Genomic DNA, 23,137 nt, shown 5'->3' with positions numbered 1-23,137 from the left:
GCTTTCAGGGGTGGATTTCAAGGCCCATATCTAATCATAATAAAAGCAATTTACTGCAAATCAACTGCCACTATCAAATTAAATGGAGAGGCACACAAAACAATCCCACTAAAATCAAGGACAAGGATGTCCACCCTTCCCAACTCGATTCAATATAGTAACATGTTAAGGAGGATATGAAGAAAGAGGAACACTTTCCTTTGATGGTATGATAACAAAATACCACTCTTGCAAATATAGCCAAAATATGCCACACCATGCCGCATGGGCACCTGTTCCTCTACGTTTATAGCAGCCTTATTTGTAAAAGCCAGAATCTGGAAACAGACCAGATATACCACAACAGAAAAATGGATACTCAAAATGTGGTTCATTTACACAATGCAGTACTACTCAACTAATATGAATGGGGACTTCCTGATTTTGCCCTCTGTTCCCAGAACCAGCTGAAAGAAAGGAAGAAAAAAGGTCTACAGGAGTGCTGACACACAGAGCTACAGGAGGGTCAAGCTACTGTCAGAAAAAGGAAGGCAAGCTAATACCAGAGACAACCTGATGGCTAGACGCAAGCGAAGGAACCTAAGCAAAAGAAACCAGGAATACTTGGCATCATCAGAGCCCAGTTCTCCCACCAAAGAAAATACTGGATATACAAACACATCAGACAAGCAAGATGTAGATTTAAACTCACATTTTATGATGTTGATGGAGGACTTTAAGAAAGATATAAATAACTCTCTTAAAGAAATACAGGGCAACAAAAGTAAACAAGTAGATGTCCTTAAAGAGGAAACACAAAAATCTCTTAAAGAATTCCTAGGAAGCACAACTAAACAGTTGAAGAAATTGAACAAAACCATCCAGGGTTTAAAAACGGAAACAATAAAGAAAGCACAAGGGAGACAACCCTGGAGATACAAATCCTAGACAAGAGATCAGGAATCACAGATGCAAGAATCACTAACAGAATACAAGAGATAGAAGAGAGAATCTCAGGGGCAGAAGATACCACAGGAAACACTGATGCAACCATCAAAGATAATATAAAACACGAAAAATTCCTAACCCCCAAAATCCAGAAAAGGCAGAGCACAATGAGAAGACCAAAATTAAGGATAATAGCTAGAGAAAAGAGTGAAGACTCCCAATTTAAAGGGTCAGTAAATATATTCAACAAAATTATAGAAGAAAACCTCCCTACCTTAAAGCAAGAGATGCCCATAAACATACAAGAAGCCTACAGAACTCCAAATAGATTGGACCAGAAGAGGAATTCCTTCTGTTACATAATAGTGAAAACAGCAAATACATAAAACAAAGAAAGAATATTAAAAGCACTAAAGCAAAATGGTCAAGTGACATATAAAGGCATACCTATAAGAATTGCACCATACTTCTCAAGAGAGACTATGAAAGCCAGAAGATCCTGGGCATATATCATACAGACCCTATGAGAAAACAAATGCAGCCACAGCTACTATATCCAAAAGAATTCTCAATTAACATAGATGGAGAAACAATATAGTCCATGACAAAACCAAATTTATACAATATCTTTCTACAAATCCAGCCCTACAAAGGATAAGAGATGGAAAACTCCAATACAAGGAGGGAAACTCTATAGTAGAAAAAGCAAGAAAGTAATCTTCTTGTAATGAAATCAAAAGAAGTGAGACACAAATATAATTCAACCTCTAAATATGAAAATAAGAGGAGGCAACAATCACTATTCCTTAATATCGTTCAACACCAATGGACTCAATTCCCTAGTAAAAAGACATAGAGTAACAGACTGGATACATAGAGAGGACCCATCATTTTGTTGCATAGAGGAAACATACTTCAGAAACAAAGACAAACACTACCTCAGAGTAAAAGGTTGGAAAACAATTTTCCAAGCAAATGGTCCAAAGAAACAAGCTGGAGTAGCCGTGCTAACATCAAATAAAATCAACTTTCAACCAAAAGTCATCTAATAAGAAAAGGAAGGATGCATCATATTCACCAAGGAAAAATGAACCAATATGAACTCTCAATCCTAGATATCTATGCTCCAAATGCAAGGGCACCTACATTAAGAAAAGAAACCTTACTAAATTTCAAATAACACATTGCACCTCAATCAATAATAGTAGGAGATTTCAGGACTCCACTCTCATGAACGGAGAGAACACAGAAATGGAAATTAAACAGAGACATGGAGAAACTAACAGAAATTATGAACCAAATGCACTTAACAGATATTCATACAACATTCCATCCTAAAACAAAAGAATATAACATGTTCACAGGACCTCATGGCACCTTCTCCAGAATTGACCATATAATCAGTCACAAAACGGGACTCAGCAGATACAGGAAGATAGAAATAATTCCATGTATCCTATGAGATAACCATGAACTAAGGCTGGTCTTTAATAACAACAATAACGACAGAATGCCCACATACACATAGAAGTAGAACAACATTCACTCGATAACTTGTTCAAGGAAGAAATAAAGAATTTAAATAAATACTTATTAGAATTTAATGAAAATGAAGATACAACATACCCAATGAAAGCAGTGCTAAGAGGCAAACTCATAGCTCAGAGTGCCTCCAAAAAGAAACAGGAGCCCTGCACCCAAATCCTGTAGTGAAGAGAGCTGAACACCCAGGAGTGCAGACATATTGAGACTTCAGGACAGACTGCCACCTCTGCACACCTCTGCCTACATCCCTGGACCAAGGGGAAACTGTACAGTGCCTCTGGACATAGTGATTTAGGAACAGACAGCCGCCAGTATGCACAGTTTTGGTCTGTGCCCAGGACTGAACTGAACCAGCCAAACAGCTCCCTGCACCCAAATCCTGTGGGGTAGAGAGCTGGACCCTCAGAAGTGTGGATACTCCTGAGAAATCAGAGGAGACTACCCTCTGCTCACAGTCCAAAACCAAGAGGGAATCGCCTAGTGCCAACTGTGACCCATGGGTGCAAGGACCTAGGAGCAATCAGAGGCAGGATCCTTTGATTCCTGCCCATACCTAGAGCTGAAAGACAGTCTCCAGGAGTACCAACACACCTGAAATCAGAGCACCTGTTCTCAGCAAAGTCTGAAAGAAAACAGGAAAACAGTTCTACAGGACTGCTGACACAGAGGCCTACAGCAGGGACAAGTCACTCCCAGAAACAGCAAGTCAAGCAAACACGAGAGACTACACAATGGCTAGAGGCAAGCACAGGAACCTAAGCAACAGAAACCAAGTATACTTGGCATCATCAGAGCCCAGTTCTCCCACCAAAAAAATACTGGATATACAAACATACCAGAAAAGCAAGATTTAGATTTAAAAATTATATTTTTATTGAAAATCATGGAGGATTTTAAGAAAGACATAAAGAACTCCCTTAGTGAAATACAGGAAAACATAAGTTAACAAGTAGAAGCCCTTAGAGAGCAAGCACAAAAATCCCTGAAAGAATTACAGGAAAACACAACCGAACAGGTGGAGGAATAAAAATGGGAATAGAAACAATAAAGAAAGCTCAAAGTGAGACAAGCCTGGATATAGAAAACAAAGGAAGAGACAAGGAGCCATAGATACAAGCACCACTAACAGAATACAAGAGATAGAAGGGAGAACCTCAGGGACTGAATATACCATAGAAAACATTGGCACAACTTTCAAAGACAATGTAAAACTCAAAAAGCTCCTAGCCCAAAAGATACAGGAAATCCAGGACACAAATGAGAAGATCAAACCTAAGGAAACCTAAAGAAAGATGCCCATAAACATACAAGAAGCCTACAGAACTCCAAACAGATTGGACCAGAAAAGAAACTTCTGCCGTCACATAATAGTCAAAACACCAAATGCACAAAACAAAGAAAGAATATTAAAAGCAGTAAGGGAAAAAGGTCAAGTAACACATAAAGGCAGACCTATCAGAATCACACCAGACTTCTCACCAGAAACTATGAAAGCCAGAAGATCCTAGACAGATGTCATACAGACCCTAAGAGAACACAAATGCCAGCCAGAGAGATAGACAGATCAATTTGCAAATTCATTTAGAATAACAAAAAAACCCAGGATAGCTAAAACTATCCTCAACAATAAAAGGACCTCTGAGGGGATCACTATCCCTGAACTCAAGCAGTGTTGCAGAACAATAGTGAGAAAAAGTGTATGGTATTGGTACAGAGACAGAAAGATAGATAATTGGAATAGAATTGAAGACCCAGAAATGCACCCACACACCTATGGTCACTTGATTTTTGACAAAGGGGCCAAAACCATCCAATGGAAAAAAGATAGCATTTTCAGCAAATGGTGCTGGTACAACTGGAGATCAGCATGTAGAAGAATACATATTGATCCATGCTTATCACCCTGTACAAAGCTTAAGTCCAAGTGGATCAAGGACCTCCACATCAAACCAGATACACTCAAACTAATAGAAAAAGTGGGGAAGCATCTCGAACACATGGGCACTGGAGAAAATTTCCTGAACAAAACACCAATGGCTTATGCTCTAAGATCCAGAATTGACAACTGGGATCTCATAAAACTACAAAGCTTCTGTAAGGCAAAGGACACTGTTGTTAGGACAAAACGGCAACCAACAGATTGGGAAAAGATCTTTACCAATCCTCCAACTGATAGAGGGCTTATATCCAAAATATACAAAGAACGCAAGAAGTTAGACCGCAGGGAGACAAATAACCCTATTAAAAATGGTGTTCAGAGATAAACAAAGAATTCACAGCTGAGGAATGCCTAATGGTGGAGAAGCACCTAAATAAATGTTCAACATCTTTAGTCATAAGAGTCATAAGGGAAATGCAAATCAAAACAACCCTGAGATTTCACCTCACACCAGTGCGATTGGCTAAGATCAAAAACTCAGGTGATAGCAAATGCTGGCGAGGATGTGGAGAAAGAGGAACACTCCTCCATTGTTGGTGGGATTGCAGACTGGTAAAACCATTCTGGAAATCAGTGTGGAGGTTCCTCAGAAAATTGGACATTGAACTACCTGAAGACCCCGCGATACCTCTCTTGGGCATATACCCAAAAGATGCCCCAACATATAACAAAGCCACGTGCTTGATTATCTTCATAGCAGCCTTACTTATAATAGCCAGAAGCTGGAAAGAACTCAGATGCCCTTTAACTGAGGAATGGATACAGAAAATGTGGTACATCTATACAATGGAATATTACTCAGCTATCCAAAACAATGACTTTATGAAATTCGTAGGCAAATGGTTGGAACTGGAAAATATCATCCTGAGTGAGGTAACCCAATCACAGAAAAACACACATGGTATGCACTCATTGATAGGTGGATATTAGCCCAAATGTTCAAATTACCCTAGATGCACAGAACACATGAAACTCAAGAAAGATGACCAAAATGCTGATGCTTCACTCCTTCTTTAAAAGGGGAACAAGAATACCCTTGGCAGGGAAGGGAGAGGCAAAGATTAAAACAGAGAATGAAGGAACACCCATTCAGAGCCTGCCCCACATGTGGCCCATACATATACAGCCACCCAATTAGACAAGATGTATGAAGCAAAGAAGTGCAGGCGGACAGGAGCCGGATGTAGATCTCTCCTGAGAGACACAGCCAGAATACAGCAAATACATAGGTGAAAGCCAGCAGCAAACCACTGAACTGAGAACAGGACCCCCGTTGAAAGAATCAGAGAAAGGACTGAAAGCGATTGAAGGGGCTTGAGACCCCATATGAACAACAATGCAAACCAACCAGAGCTTCCAGGGACTAAGCCATTAGCCAAAGACTATACATGGACTGACCCTGTACTCCAAATGCATAGGTAGCAATGAATAGCCTAGTAAGAGCACCAGTGGAAGGGGAAGCCCTTGGTCCTGCCAAGACTGAAACCCCAGTGAACATGATTGTTGGGGGAGGGCGGTAATGGGGGGAGGATGGGGAGCGGAACACTGATATAGAGCGGAGGGGAAGGGGTTAGGGGGTTGTTGGCCCAGAAACCAGGAAAGGGTATAACAATTGAAATACAAATAAGAAATACCCAAGGTAATACAGATGGAGGGAAAAAAACATATAGTTTGGAAATAAAATTGGTACAAACATATGGAAAATGGATTTAGAAAATGGGATATGAGAAAAACACATTATGTGTATTAATGAAATTCACAAACAATAAAACGAATTTTAAAAATAAATTATTTTGGCCAGAGAGAGATTGCTTAGAAGGGGAAAATATTTTATCATGCCATCTTGTGACCTGTGCTTGCTTTTTCACTTTCTAGTTTAGAAGTCAGGAATTACTGGCTAATGATTTAACAAAACATTTAAGGATACAACCCACACATACATACAAAGAAATATTACACAATTTTGTGAAGGATCCACTATAAAATTTTTGAAACAGGGACATTGATATAGTTTCCTGGATATTCATTTTACGGAGTCAGGTAGCTGCCTTAAAGTAAGAGATCATTTACAAAAATTTAAATTTGTAAAATAATTGTGTAAAATATTCAACATCAAGTTAAATACTTTGTCAGAATAGGTAGCCACTAAATGCTGACTATAATAGTTCAATGAAATGGCCAGATGTCATGTTATCATGCACTACTTTGAAATTCTTATTCATGTATAATACTCAAGGCTGTTCATTGTACTACCTTGAAAATAAATTTCTCAGTAACTAGATGGTATAACATAAGGCAAGATAGATAAAATGGTGTAAAGCCATAAATAACTACATAAAACTGGTTACAGTGATTCAATTTCATGTGAGGGCACTTGGATGCTTATATTAGTGCACATGTTCGTGGACACACAATGAAGGACAATGAACAGACACCAGTATAATTTCATCATGTGTCATTTATTGTTTCACAGGGTCCCTAATTAATCAGGGGCTCACCAATGCATCTAACCTAGTTGTACACAGAGCTCACAGGATCATTCATCTGTATGTGATCACGCTGAGATTACAAAGGTGTACAAGCATGATAATTTTGGTCTTGTGTAAGTTTCAGGGATCAAAACTGAGCCTCTGCTTAGAGGACAGACACTCTACTAAATGTAGGTGTCCCCCAAACCACACTTCTATTGGTTTTAGTCCCTTTAGATATGGTGAAAGTAGATATTCCTAAAAAGAAAGTTAGCATAAGATAATAACTCAATTCAATTTGCAAATAGTGATATCTTCAATTCTTATTTACCAGTTTGTATACCCCCAATCATTTTTTGTTGTCTTATTGTTCTAGCTATCACTTCAAGTACTATATTAAATAGATATGGGGAAAGCGGGCATCCTTGTTCCTGATTTTAGTGAGAGTGCTTCAAGTATTTCTCCATTTAATTTGATATTGGCTGTTGGTTTGCAGTAAGTTTTTTTTTCTTTTTTTTCGGAGCTGGGGACCAAACCCAGGGCCTTGTGGTTGCTAGGCAAGCGCTCTACCACTGAGCCAAATCCCCAACCCCAGTAAGTTGTTTTTATTATGTTTAGGTATGAGTTTGAATTCCTGATCCCTCCAATACTTTTAACATGAAGTGGTGTTGTATTTTGTTAAATATTTTTTTTTTGCATCTAAGTAGTTGATCATGTGTTTTTTTTCTTTGAGTTTTTTCTATGGTGGATTATGTTAATGAATTTTCATATATTGAACCAACTTGGAATTCCTGAGAATGATGTTTTTAATGTGTTCTTGGATTCTGTTTGCAAGAATTTTATTGAATATTTTTCCATCAATATTCATAAGGAAAATTGGTCTGAAGTTCTCTTTCTTTGTTGTGTCTTTGTGTGGTTTAGGTATAAGTGTAATTGTGGCTTCATGGAAGGAATTGTTTAATGTTCCTTCTGTTTCTATTTTCTAGAATAGTTTGGACAGTATTAGTATTAGGTCTTCTATGAAGGTCTGATAGAATTCTGCACTAAATCTGCATTAAAAGTTGGGAAACTTTTAATGAATTCTTCTATTTTCTTATGGGATACGGGCCTGTTTAGAAAGTTTGACTACCCTTTATTTAACTTTGGTATATGGTATCTGTCTAGAAAACCATCTATTTCACCTAGATTTTCCAGTTTTGTTGAGTAGAGGGTTTGTAATAGGATCTGATGATTTTCTGAATTTCCTTTGTTTCTGTTGTTACATCTCCCTTTTCATTTCTGATTTTGTTAACTTGGATACTACCTCTGAATCCTTTAGTTAGTTTGGCTAGGGGTTTATCTATGTTGTTGATTCTCTTAAAGAACCTACTTTTGGTTTTGCTGATTTTTTTTGTATTGTTCTCTTTGTTTCTATTTGGTTGATCTCAGCCCTGAGTTTGACTATTTCCTGCTGTGTACTCCTCTTGGATGAGTTTGCTTCTTTTTGTTCTAGGTATGCTCTTAAGTTGTTAGCCTTCCTTTACACAAATGATAAACAGGCTGAAAAAGAAATTAGGGAAACAACTCCCTCAAAATAGCCACAGATAATATAAAGTATCTTGGAGTAACTCTAACAAAAGTGAAAGATAAGTATTACAATAACTTCATGTCTCTGAAAAAAGAAATCAAAGAACATCTTAGAAAATGGAGAGATCCCCAATGCTCATGGATTGGCAGAATTAACATAGTAAAAATGGCCATCTAACAATGGCAATGTACAGATTCAATGCAATCCCCATCTAAATCTAAAAACAATTCTTCAAACACATGGAAAGAGCAATACTCAAATTCATCTGGAAAAGCAAAAAAAAAGCAGAATAGCAAAAATTATTCTTAACAATAACAGAACTCCTCAGGTATTCACAATCCCTGAGCTCAGGTTATACAATAGAGCAATAGTGATAAAAATGACATGGTATTGGTACAGAGACAGAAAGGTTGATCAATGAAGTAGTATTCAGGACCAAGAAATAAAAGTACACAATTATGTACATTTGATCTTGGACAAAAGAGCCAAAAATATACAACAGAATAAGGAAAGCATCTTCAATAAATGGTGCTAGTCTAACTGGCTGTCTATATGTAGAAAAATGAAAATAGACCCATATTTGTCACCATGCAGAAAGCTAAAGTCCAAGTGGATCAAGGACCTCAACATAAAACCAAATACACTGAATTTAATAGAAGAGATAGTGGGAAAAATCCTTGAACTCATTGGCACAGGGAGAAATTTCCTAAACAGAACTCCAATGTCTCCTGCTCTAAAATCAAGACTTGATACATGGGACCTCACGAAATTGGAAAGCTTCAGTAAAGCAAAGAAGATAGTCAATAAGACAAACCAGCAAACTATAAATTGGGAAAAAACTTCACTAACCCCATATTCGATAGAGGGCTAATGTCAAAATATTTAATGAACTGAAGAAGCTAACACCAAACAACCAAACAACCCAATAAAAAATGGCGTATGGAACTAAACAGAATATATGACAGAAGAATATCAAATGCCTCAGAAACACCTAAAGAAATGTTCAAATCCTTAGTGAAATGCAGATCAAAACAACCCTGAGATTCTAACTTACACCAGTCAGAATGCCTAAGATTAAAACCTCAGTGGACAACAAATGGTGTGCAGGATATGGAGAAAGAGGACTACTCCTCCATTGCTAGTAAGATTGCAAACTGTTACAACCACTCTGGAAATCAAATTGAAGGTTCCTCAGAATATTGGAAATAGATCTACCTAAAGACCTAGTAATACCACTTTTGGGAATATATCCAACAGATACTCCACCATGCTACAGGGGATTATGTTCCAATATGTTCATAGCAGTCTTATTTAAGATAGCCAGAAGCTGGAAACAGTCCATGACAGAAGACTGGATATAGAAAATGTGTTTCATTTACACAATGGAATACTACCCAGCTATTAATATTGAGGGCATACTGAGTTTTTTCAGGCAAATGGGTGGAACTAGAAAATATCCTCCTGAGTGAGATAACTCAGACCCAAAAAGACATGCAAGGTACGTTCTCACTAATAATTGGATATTAGCCCCTCTCAAAAAAGTACAAAACACCCAAGATGTAGTCCACAGAACTCAAAAAGGTCAACAAGCTGAAGGTCCCAAGTGAGGACACCTCAGTCCCACTTCTGAGGCAGAAGAAATCAACCACAAGGTGGGAAGGAAAGAGGGAGGGACTTAGGAGGGAATGGGTATGGGGAGAGAGAGGGTCCCATGATTTGGTATTGGATAGGGGAAAATGACTGAGATCTGTGTGCCAGCAGAAAGAATGGAAACAGGTGACCTCAGGAAGAAGGAGGTTGGGAGAACCCGCCAGAATGCATCAGAGACCTAGGAGGTGAGAGATTGTCAAGACTTAAAGGACCGGGTCACCCTAGATGAAAGACCCTACAGTGTGAAGAAGGAACCTGAGCCCAAATCCAGCAGAAAGACAGGACATCAATTAAGGGATGGGGTTGCTATCCCATAGTCAAAACTGTGACCTGTAATCTTTCCATCTGAAAGAAATGCGAGGATGGAAATGGAGAAGAGCCTGAGGAAAAGAAGGTCTAGAGACAGGCCCAAATTGGAATCCAGCTTAGGGGAGGCATGAAGACCTGACTCCATTACTGAGGTTATAGGGCGCTCACAAAAAGGAACCTATCATAACTACCCTCCAAAAGACCCAACAAGCAGCTAAAAGAGTCAGACACAGATAGGTGCACCCAATCAATGATCAGGAACTGCTGACACCTCTGGTTGAATTAGGAGAAAGCTGGAGGAAGCTGAGGAATAGGACAACCCAATAAGAGGACCAGCAGTCTCAGTTAACCTGAACCCCAGAGATCTCTCAGACACTGGATTACCAACCAGGCAGCATACACAAGCTGAGATGCACCCACCAACACATGTACAGCAAAAGACTACTGTGCCTGAGTTCAGTCAGAGAACATGTACCTAACCCTCAAGAGACTGGAGTCCCCAGGAAGTTTAGAGATCTGATGGGAACATGCTCATGGAGACAGGGTGGGCGGCAGTGAAGAGTTATAGGATGTGGAACAGTCAGAGGATGAACTGCAAAGAGAATAAAATCTGGAATATAAAAATAAATAGATAAATAAATAAATACCCTCAATTCTGTGTCTCATCAAAACAATAGTAAGCTAAAAACAGGAACTATCTTGAGAAGAATCTTTTCTTTATGGACAGAATATATTAAAGGGTTATAGTATTTGGAAAAATCTTGATTAATGGAGTCTATAGACAAACTCCTGAAGCTGTAAGGATTGAGATTGTCACATGTGAGTACAATAGACAGGAAAGGTTGTGAAAATAGTATGGACATGTTCTGTTGGGAGTGAAGAGCATAGCAGAGAATGGTCCATCTAGTGTAAAGGAAAAAGAAGACAAGTTATATGTCTTAGCATAAAGGAAATAGGTTGTAAAGTGCCAAGATAAAGGGTGGCAAATATATGACTTCTCAATCCCACTGCAAAGTTCAGGGCTGTTCCTGACATTACCAGAGGCTGAGGAATCCTGTGGCATCGTACAGAATTTTTCCATTGGCTATATTTAATGAGAACTGTATTGAGTCTTGTGAAATAAATATATATCCACTCTTGACAACGAACATATAAAAATGATAGAAAGAGATTGGGAGATTGGAGGGACAGGAAAAAAGATATTCAAGAGAGATATGAGTGGGGTAGAGAGGGAAGTTTGTGTCAAGAATTCAGTAATGAAGGGAGGAAGGAGAGAAACAATTAGGGAATGAAGAAAGCTATTTTGCTGCCAAATCTAGAAAGCATGGATGTGTACTGAAAGCCAGATTTTTAGTTTCTTCTATCAAAAAACAAGAAGGTAATTTATGTCTGCATGTGAAACTGAATCAAGTCATGTAAAGCCTTCCGGGAGAGTTGAACTTACCATTTTGGTGTGAGTAGTAGAATGAGACAATTCCGTACTTTCACTTTCAGTTTCTCTCTGCAGCCTATGAAACCACTTCTTATACTCCATTCGCACCTGGCAAAGAACAATTAGAAGTATGGTCACAGCTTGAACTTTTACAAAAACAGGAAATGTATCTAACATGATATCCAAGATACAAATGTAAACTACTATTCTATTTCAATTTCATTGCTATTCTATATATATTTAATGATATATGAACGTGTTAATTTTATTTAAATTTAAATTCCTCTATTATAAAGTGTATCTATATAAAATATAAGGTTACAATGATATTGGTGCTGGTGATAGTGGTACAGATGATGATAATGAAAATATTGATAATTATTGTTTATTCTTTTCCTTTTTTAAAGTAATTTATTTTTAATTTTCAATAAATACTTGCTACATAGTCATATCCCCAGTAATAAATCAAATGTTCTGATTTAGCAGGAGATTAGATTTATAAAACTTTTGTAAGAAAAAATTATTATGCATCATTTAAGAATAAAGCTGTCTGAAGAGCTCAAATTTGATACACCTTTCTAATGTTTGGGTCAAACATCCAAGGGCTCAGAGCAACTGTACATTTATATTTGATTTGTACCACACATATAGATTTCTCCTTGTTATAAAGCATAGTTCAACAATCATTTACATTAACATTTACACTGAGCTCAGTGTTACAATCACACAAGAGATGAGACAAAGTGTGGGAAAAGATACGCGCAAGTTATATCATCTTCTATAGACTTAAGCATCCAGAATAATGGTTATACAGTTGTTCCTGAAATTCATCATCCTGTGTGAAGATTGAGGTAGCCACTTGCTTTCCTCTGAACCTGCTCTGTCTGCTATTATTGTTGTTACAATTATCTTTAAGATTAGGGACTTAACAACCCATGACATCATGCCTGAAAGGCAATCATTGTACCACTGAGCAGGGACTAAAATATCTGAGAGAAATTCGTGTAGGTTGCCTACCTGCTAAACTACTACTCTCTCTTGGCATCTGCCCTCCATATACACAGTAGTCCACTCTCCTACTTGCCAAAACTCAGCTCCAAACTATGTTTATACTCCTTGTACTCCCAGAGACCAACTCACAGAGTTTCCCTACTCTTATGGAAAACTCAAAAACTCCAAGAAATTCATGTGGGCTGCCCTCCTTCCAAAGATCCACACCTCATTATTCAGAGTTCTTCAACCTTATCCCAAGTCCTTTGCATTCCTATGAACTGTGCTCCAACCTATAACATGTTCATTGGCCCCTTACTCTACTAGAGAGCAAAAACTGTTTAAGAGTCTAGAAAGAATCCTTGGAATTAACCTCTTGCATGATCTCTATCCCTGTTCTTTCTCTACTCAGTACATCACACTCTTTTTTTTTTTTTTTTTTACAGAGAAGAAAAACACATTTATTTCAGGGCACTGCAACACTCAGCAAAAAGAGTAGTCATGTCTCATTATTAAACCACTCTGTTCCTACGCCATCCAAATTCAGAAAGTCTGCCATCTCACTTAGCTCCTTGACATCAACTCCTTGGGAACAGAAAGATGACAACAGTCCTCGTCCTGATGTACCTACTAGAGGAGGAAGTTCCAGTGACGGTGTCTCACAAAAGCCATTCTCAGAACTTCTCTAAGGTCAGGTTCAGTCTCAGGGCTGAAGGTTTGCCAGTGGCTGAAGCTACTCCCTATAATCTCCGCACCCATAGACCAGTGCTGGGTGTGCCTGTTGTTCAGAAAACACTTTTGCTCTGCTCAGAGCCTATCCCAGAATCCAAGGGTTCACAATGCATCCTAAGTCCAGTGACAACTTCACTTTTCTGGGCTGGAGGTGTGGGTAGATGATGCCCTCGTTTGCTTTGAAGCATTTCTTTTGTCCTGCTGAGATTTCAAGTGTGAAGATTTCTGTTATCACCGTCTGGTACAGAAGCCTTTGAGAGTCATCAAGCAGTGTCCATTCCTCCCAGGAGAAGTACACAGCCACATCCTCAAAGGACACGCAGCCCTCTTCCTGGTTGGCAGGTTTCACTGAATACTAGGAAACCTGGGGCAGGGCTCCACCCGCAGCCTCCACTATCACCATTGGGCTCCAGAGCATGATGGGGCGTGGGGACGTGGCCATCCCCACTCTAAGGCTGGATCAGATCACACGGGTTGTCACAGACCTCAGATCCGTCTCTGAGAGGAAGGACAAACACTTCTAACGCGCCGGCTTTCCAGCCATGGCTAAAGCCAATGACACCAGTTTTCTGTGAACCATACTGATCTCTCCAGGAAGTTACAAAGAATCTTCTGCCCGCAAAGCCAAAGGTCCCGCCCAATGGTTCTCATCGTCGCTGGAATGCACATTTTCATTGGCTGAGCTTCATGCAAAGTTTTCTGGGCAATGTAGTTCAGACAGGATCAAATGTCTGCGATCAGGACACAACTACAACTTCCCTGTTGGAGTAGACTACATCTCAGTGGACTTAACAGGACTGGTGTGGAGACTATTTTCTCCACACTCTTTTCTACCTGAGGTGAGTTGGGTGTGGTTGGCTGAGCTACAAGGCCAGGCTTGCTGGAATTCTTTTAAATTACGGAACTGCAGACAGAGGCAGGTAGAACTCTGTGTTTTAGAACCCAAGCTGTCATAGTGTTCTAGGCCAGACAGGGCTACATAGTGAGACCTTGTTTAATTTAATGTCTAGAAATGCATGAGACTGGCAAAGTTTAATTTTGCATTTGAGACATTTGCCATGTATGAAATGGTACTTGCCAGGCCTGTGAACTAATAAATACAGGAATGGTGACCATGGAAGAGGGAGAAAGGGCATGTTTGGATTGGAATCAAAGATTCCTTCATCCTGGGACTCTAAATTCAGATGCTAGTTGTTGTGGTTTGCCCTGAAGTTATCTGTATTTTGATGCTAATTCCACTGCAGCAAAGACAGCGGCCTAGTCTCCTACTCAGAACTCAGGTGACTTCGCCAGATCCACCTCCCCATTGAATTTGTAAAGTACAGGTGAAGGGCAGGTACAGGATAGAAGGAGGCCTGTCATTGGAGGAGAAGGAAGGATGGGCGGGAGAGAAGTTTGAAGGACGAGGAGGAGACTAGAGGAGAGAGGACTAGACAGGAGAGAGGAGAGGGGGAGAAGCCATGGCAGGTGATGTTAAGATTCTGCTCTGTGTATTTACAGGTTGTTATTAATGTTCCTAAGGGATGGATGGTTACCGGGCTTTGTATGTTTAAATGGGCAATTATATCTTAACAATTGGGTCAAAGATTATTGTGTTGTGTGTTCTTTTATGTGAGGGTTTGAGTGTAGGAAAGTGTGCAGCTGAGATGTGTTCCCACCAAGATATCTAGCAGATATCTTGAAGCACCGCGGTGCGGACCTATCAGGGTAAAAGACCACAATGCTTTTATATTATCTATATTTTACAACAACAGCTACTCGCACCAGTATGGATGGAGTCGTCAGGATTAACGTTTCTATTGTGCATCCCCATGCTAAGGGAAAATTAAGGGAATTCAGTTTAGGAAGCTTTTGATGTGGCAGTGAGGCTGCTCCAGGAAATGTGAACACTGGTGCTTTTGTAATCACAACAGTGTCCACAGGAATCCTGTTAATTTCAGGCACATCGCTTTTCCGCATTCCACTTCTGCAACTGTCCCGGTCTCCATGGTGCACATTGTTTCAACTATGTTACCCAGGAGATGGTGCATACACCTTTAATTCCAGCACTTGTGAGGCAGAGACAGATGGATCTTTGAGTTCAAGGCTAACTTGCTCTACAGAGTGAGTTCCAGTACTACACAAGAAACCCTCTTTCTGAAAGAGAAACAAGGCTGGAAGGTAGGAAAGGAGAAAGATTTTGTTTTCTGGTACCTAGACAGGTTTGAAATCTGCACCATTTTGGCATGACTTGTTTTAAGTCTTAGGTAGGAACGTCTCTATTTATGTGCCTCTCTGTGCAGCCAGGTTAGCTGGGGCTGCAAACAAACTCTGGATGCAGACGCGGTGATACATGATCCCTGGCCTACTGATATTACAGAACCCTGGAGTCTGGATCATGAGCCCAGCATCACACTCTTAATTACCTTATCTTTGCCCCCAATTGAGATGGAGACTTCCTGTAGCAGAGAAGCTCTCCTCTATTAGAAACCCCATACACTGGGAGGTGCTCAGCCTTCAATGGTTGTAAAGACATTCTGTTCTATCAGAGAACAAGCAGATTGTGAGAAGTACACATAGGCTGCCATCCCATCAAACTCCCCATTACTTTTGAATCTGCACACCAAAAACCAAGACACTATGCTCTAATGCTCAACTGAGCTGGAGTTTTTGTTTTTTGTTTTTTCTTTTTTTTTTTTTCTTTACCAGAGATCAGTCTGGGATGAAGACTTCTAGTTCAACTAGATCTCAACTATTGGGAGAAACACAGGTAGGCTGCCCAACACAAAAGCATCTCCATTTTAACTATGAATGTATACCCTGTCCTGTACCCTCTTACTTGTGCCTCAGCCTTAAACATGGGCAGAGACTCCCCTACACTATTAGAGAACAAATAGACTGAAACAAATCCAGGTAAAATGCCAGGCACCTAAAATATTATGCTCTCTCAATGGCTCCCTAACTTATCTCTAATTTGCTACCATCTTTTTGATATCTCAATCCCCAACTGAAACAAGATGTCCAGCTGTAAAAAAATTTCAACCAGTCCACCACAATCAGGGACCCCAACTGGGGAAGAGACTTCCTACTCTACCAGAGATCATAAACTAGGGAAGAGACTAAGTAGTCTGACTGATGGCCAACTCGTCACTAACTCCTCATTTCCCTGATTTTATCTCCAGTCTTGCATGTGTCATTGAGCCTTTCCTCAGGATCCAACTGGAGCAGAGACTATATTAGATACTATGGATGACACTTAGTGGAAAAGTCAGGCCACACAGAAAAGAAGATGAAAGAGGAAGTCATCAAACCAACAACAACAAAAAATACCCACAAAGAGAAATGCAAATTGAGACAATGGTACTGAAACCTTTAATTACCCTAAATCCAGAAATCGACATGCCAACATATGAACACAATAAAGAACTACCAGGGGTTGAGGATTTAGCTCAGTGGTAGAGTGCTTGTCCAGCAAGCACAAGGCCCTGGGTTCGGTCCTCAGCTCCAAAAAAAAGAAAGAACTACCAAAGCACATTAACAAATCCCCTATATCCTACTAGAGCCAGTACTGTATACTCTATTACAACAGAAGATGAAGAAAAAGACCTTGAAAACAATTTTATGAATATTATTGTGGCCAATAGGAAGAATGGATAAATCCCTTAAGGAAATTCAGAAAAACACAAACAACTGAAGGATATGAGTCAATCCATCGAAATCAAAATAAAAGCAACAAATTAAACAAAAACTGAGATAAATTTGGAAATAAAAAACAAACTAGATACATGAACAGGAACTACAGACACAATGTATCACCAAAAGAATACAAGAGATGGAAGACAGAATCTCAGGTGCTGATGAGATCAAAGAAAATGTTAAATTAAATATATTTATGACATACAACATCTAGGAACTTACGAAATAATGAAAAGACCAAACTTCAGAATCATACAAATGGACCAAAGACACAAAAATATTTCTGAAAAACCATAGAATAATGTCCTAACCTAAAAAAGTAACCACCTGTAATAGTACAAGATGCTTACAGAACATGAAAAGATGGTAAAAGTAAAGGAATTACATGTATTAATAATGTACTGTAACCATCCATACTTTTCATAACCATAGATGGAAAAAAACAAGATATCTCATGACAGTCTATTTTTAATAATCCAAAACAATAACTATACACAAACACAGTCATATAGAAGGAACAAAAGGAAAATTCTAATCCAAGGAAGTTAATTATACAAATGAAAACTCCGACAAAAAGTAATCTCACATCAGCAACGAAACAAAAAGAAAAGAAACACACACACACACACACACACACACACACACACACACACACACTACCACTCCAACAACAAAACAACAGAAATCAATAAGCATTGAACACTGCAAGCTCTCGATATCAATGAACTCAATTGCCCAATTAAAGTAAGCAGGCAAACAATGGATATAAAAACAGATTCCACCCTTGTGATACATAAAAATGAAATAGCAAAAAAGACTGACATTTTCTAATAGGAAAAGGTGGAAAGAGATTGTCCAAGCAAATGAACCCAAGAAACAAGCTCTTACAGGCATTCTAATATTTAAAAGAAAATAGAATTCCTACAAAATTAATAAAGTGCGATAGGGAGGGACTTTTCATACACATCAAAGGAAAAAAATCCATAAAGTTAATGATGTCTCAATTCTGAACAAGGATGTGCCAAATACAAGGGTGCTCATATTTTAAAAGAAATATTACACCCAGCGATCCAGACACTGCCCAGATCTGAAGGGACCAGATCAAAGGCTCCCTACACCCAAATTTGGTGGGAGGGAGAGCTAAACCTTAAAAGGGGCGACACGCCTGGGAAGCCAGAAGACACTATACTCTACCCACATTTCTGACTCCAGAGGAAAACATCTAATGTCATCTGGAACCCTGGTGCACAGGGGCCATGGGAAAAGGAGGCACAGGACCTCCTGGTTGCCGCCCTTATGGAGAACTCAAAAGTAGACCCCAAGGAGGAACTTCAGCCGCTGGACCACAGGTAAGACCAACTTTTCTACTCCAAGTGACCTGCCTGGTAGACTCAGGACACATGCCCACAGGAACACCTGATTACCAGTAGACAGGAAAGACTACATGCCCGAAAGCAGAACACTCTGTTCCCAAAACTGGTTGAAAGAAAACAGGAAAACAGGTCTACAGCACTCCTGACACACAGGCCTATAGGACAGTCTAGCCACTGTCAAACATAAGAGAACAAGGTAACACCAGAGAAAACCTGATGGTGAGAGGCAAGTGCAGGAACTCAAGCAACAGAAACTAAGACTACATGGCATCATAGGAGCCCAATTCTCCCACCAAAACAAACATGGAATATCCAAACACACCAGAAAAGCAAGATCTAGATTTAAAATCACATTTGATCATGATATTGGAGGACTTCAAGAAAGACAAAAAGAACTCTCTTAGAGAAACGTAGGAAAACGTAAATAAACAAGTAGAAGCCTATAGAGAGGAATTACAAAAATAACAGAAAGAATTCCAGGAAAACACAATCAACAGGTGAAGGAATTAAAAATGGAAATAGAAGCAATAAAGAAAGCACAAAGGGAGACATCCTGGGATGAAAAAACCAAAGGAAGAGACAAGGAGCCATAGACACAAACATCACCAACAGAATACAGGAGATAAAAGAGAGAATCTCAGGAGCAGAAGATTCCATAAAAATAATCAACACAACAGTCAAACATAATGTAAAAGGGAAAAAGCTACTGGTCCAAAACATACAGGAAATCCAGGACTCAATGAGAAGATCAAACCTAAGGATAACAGGTATAGAAGAGAGTAAAGACTCCCAGCTCAAAGGACCAGTAAATATCTTCAACAAAATCATAGATGAAAATTTCCCTGACATAAAGAAGGAGATGCCCATAAACATAAAAGAAGCCTCCAAATGGATTAGACCAGAAAAGAAACTGCTCCTGTCACATAATAGTCAAAACACCAAATGGACAAAATAAAGAAAGAATATTAAAAGCAGTAAGAGAAAAAGGTCAAGTAACATATAAAGGCAGACCTAACAGAACCACAACTGAATTCTCACCAAAGACTATGAGAGCCAGAAGATCCTGGACAGATGAATACAGACACTAAGAGAACACAAATGCCAGACCAGGTTACTGTATCCAGCAAAAGTCTCAATTAACATAGATGGAGAAACCAAGACATTCCATGACAAAACCAAATTTACACAATATCTTTCAACAAATCCAGGCCTACAAAGGATAATAAATGGAAAAGCCCAACATAAGCAGGCAAGCTACACCCTAGAAAAAGCAAGAAACTAGTCGTCTTGGCAACAAAACAAAGAGAAGAAAAGCACACAATAATAATCTCACTTCCAAATACGAATAAAACAGGAAGCAATAATCACTATTCCTTAATATCTCTCAACATCAATAGATTTAGGTCCCCAATAAAAAGGCATGGATTAACAAACTGGATACGCAATGAGGACCCTGCATTCTGCTGCATACAGGAAACATACCTCAGGGACAAAGACAGACACTACCTCAGAGTGAAAGGCTGGACAACAACTCCAAGCAAATGGTCTGAAGAAGCAAGCTGGAGTAGCTATTCTAATATCGAATAAAATCAATTTTCAACTAAAAGACATCAAAAAAGATACAGAAGGACACTTCATATTCATCAAATGAAAAATCCAATAAAATGAACTCTCAATCCTAAATATTTATGCTCCAAATACAAGGGTACCTACATACATAAAAGAAACCTTACTAAAGCTCACAACAGCAATTGCACCTCACACAATAATAGTAGGAGATTTCAACACCCCACTCTCATCAACGGACAGATCATGGAAATAGAAATGAAACAGAGAAATAGACAGACTAAGAGAAGTCATGAACCAAATGGACTTAACGGATATTTATAGAACATTCTATCCTAAAACAAAAGGATATACCTTCTTCTCCCCATCCCATGGTATTTTCTGTAAAATTGATCACATAATTGGTCATAAAACAGGCCTCAATAGATACAGAAAGATAGAAATAATCTCATGCATCCTATCAGACCACCACAGGCTAAAGCTGGACTTCAACAAAAATAACGAAAGAATGCACACATATACATGGGAGTTGAACAATGCTCTATTCAATGATAACCTGGTCAAGGAAGAAAAAAAAGAAAGAAATTAAAGATTTCTTAGAATATAATGAAAATGAAGGTACAACATACCCAAACTTATGGAACACAATGAAAGCTGTGCTAAGAGGAAAATTCATAGCGCTGAGTGCCTGCAGAAAGAAACAGGAGAGCCAATATATCAACAGCTTGACAGGACACCTAAAAGCTCTAGAACCAAAAGAAGCAAATAGACCCAGGAGGATAGAAGGCAGGAAATAATCAAACTCAGAGCTGAAATCAACCAAGTAGAAACAAAAACGTCTATACAAAGAATCAACAGAACCAAAAGCTGGTTCTTTGAGAAAATCAACAAAATAGATAAACTGTTAGCCAGACTAATGAGAGTGTGTCCAAATTGACAAAATCAGAAATGAAAAGAAAGACATAACTACAGAATCAGAGGAAATTTAAAAAACCATCAGATCCTACTACAAAAGCCCATATTCAACAATATTTGAAAATCTGGAGGAAATGGACAATTTCCTACCCAATTACCAGGTACCAAAGATAAATCAGGAACAGATAAGCCATTTAAACAACCCCATAACTCCTAAAGAAAGAGAAGCAGTCAATACAGGTCTCCCAATCAAAAAGAGCCCAGGTCCAGAGAGGTTCAGTGCAGAATTCTATCAGAACTTCATAGAAGAATTCATACCAATACTATCCAAACTATTCCACAAAATTGAAACAGATCGAGTGCTGCCGACTTTTTTTCTATGAAGCTACAATTACTCTTATACCTAAACCAAACAAAAACCCAACAAAGAAAGAAGACTTCAGACCAATTTCCCTTATGAATATCAATGCAAAAATACTCAATGAAATTCTGGCAAACCGAATCCAAGAGCACATCAAAACCATCATCCACATGATTAAGTAGGCTTCATTCCAGGCATGCAGTGATGGTTTAATATACGTAAAACCAACTATGTAATCCATAATGTAAACAAACTGAAAGATAAAACCACATGATCATTTCATTAGATGCTGAGAAAACATTTGACAAATTCAACACCCATTCATGATAAAAGTCCTGAAAAGAATAGGAATTCAAGGCCCATACCTAAACATAGTAAAAGCCATATACAGCAAACCAGTAGCTAACATTAAACTAAATGGAGAGAAACTTGAAGTAATCCCACTAAAATCAGGGACTAGACAAGGGTGCCCACTCTCTCCCTACTTATTGAATATAGTTCTTGAAGTTCTAGCCAGAGCAATCAGACAACAAAAGGAGATCAATGGGATACAGATTGGAAAAGAAGAAGTCAAAATATCACTATTTGCAGATCATATGATAGTATATTTAAGTGATCCCAAAAGATCCACCAGAGAACTACTAAACCTAATAAACACCTTCAGCAAATTGGCGGGGTATAAAACTAACTCAAATAAATCAGTAGCCTTCCTCTACACAAAAGAGAAAAAAGCCGAGAAAGAAATTAGGGAAACGACACCTTTCAAAATCGTCCCAAATAATATAAAATACCTCAGTGTGACTTTATCTAAAATGAGTGAAAGATCTGTATGATAAAAACTTCAAGCCTCTGAAGAAAGAAATTGAAGAAGATCTCAGAAGATGGATACATCTCCCATGCTCATGGATTCACAGGATTAATATAGTAAAAGGGCGATTTTACCAAAAGCGATCTACAGATTCAATGCAATCCCCATGAAAATACCAATCCAACTCTTCAGAGAGTTAGACAGAACATCAACTTCTTCTGGAATAACAAAAAAATACAAAATAGCTAAATCTATCCTCAAGAATAAAAGGACTTCTGGGGCAATCACTATCCCTAAATTCAAGCAGTATTACAGAACAATAGTGATAAAAACTGCATGGTTTTAGTACAGAGACAGACAGATAGGCCAGTGGAATAGAATTGAAGACCCAGAAATGAACCCACACACCTATGATCACTTGATTTTTGACAAAGGGGCCAAAACCATCCAATGGAAAAAGGATAGCATTTTCAGCAAATGGTGCTGGTTCAACTGGAGGTCAGCATGTAAAAGAATGCAAATCGATCCATGCTTATCACCCTGTACAAAGCTTATGTCCAAGTGGATCAAGGACCTCCACATCAAACTAGATACATTCAAACTAATAGAAGAAAAAGTGGGGAAGCATCTCGAACACATGGGCACTGGAGAAAATTTCCTGAACAAAACACCAATGGCTTATGCTCTAAGATCCAGAATCGACAAATGGGATCTCATAAAACTGCAAGTCTTCTGTAAGGCAAAGGACACTGTTGTTAGGACAAAACGACAACCAACAGATTGGGAAAAGATCTTTACCAATCCTATAACTGATAGAGAGCTTTTATCCAAAATATACAAAGAACTCAAGAAATTAGATGGCAGGGAGACAAATAACCCT

General features: G+C 38.8%; 1 protein-coding gene across 6 annotated transcripts in view; it reads right to left on the bottom strand.

Moving 5' to 3' along the window:
- Adgre4 (adhesion G protein-coupled receptor E4) overlaps positions 1-23,137 on the bottom strand; it is a 135,566-nt gene that overhangs the window by 5,032 nt on the left and 107,397 nt on the right. For all 6 annotated transcript variants that reach the window (XM_087567176.1, XM_087567178.1, XM_087567175.1 and 3 more), the window contains 1 exon segment: positions 11,850-11,945. In XM_087567176.1, the coding sequence (XP_087423302.1) occupies positions 11,850-11,945 (96 nt within the window).

This window comes from Rattus norvegicus, chromosome 9 (assembly GCF_021556685.1).
Source record: "Rattus norvegicus strain SHRSP/BbbUtx chromosome 9, alternate assembly SHRSP_T2T, whole genome shotgun sequence".
Classification (NCBI taxonomy): domain Eukaryota; kingdom Metazoa; phylum Chordata; class Mammalia; order Rodentia; family Muridae; genus Rattus; species Rattus norvegicus.
Note: the sequence above shows the minus strand (reverse complement) of the source record. Positions and strands in the feature narration are given on the sequence as shown.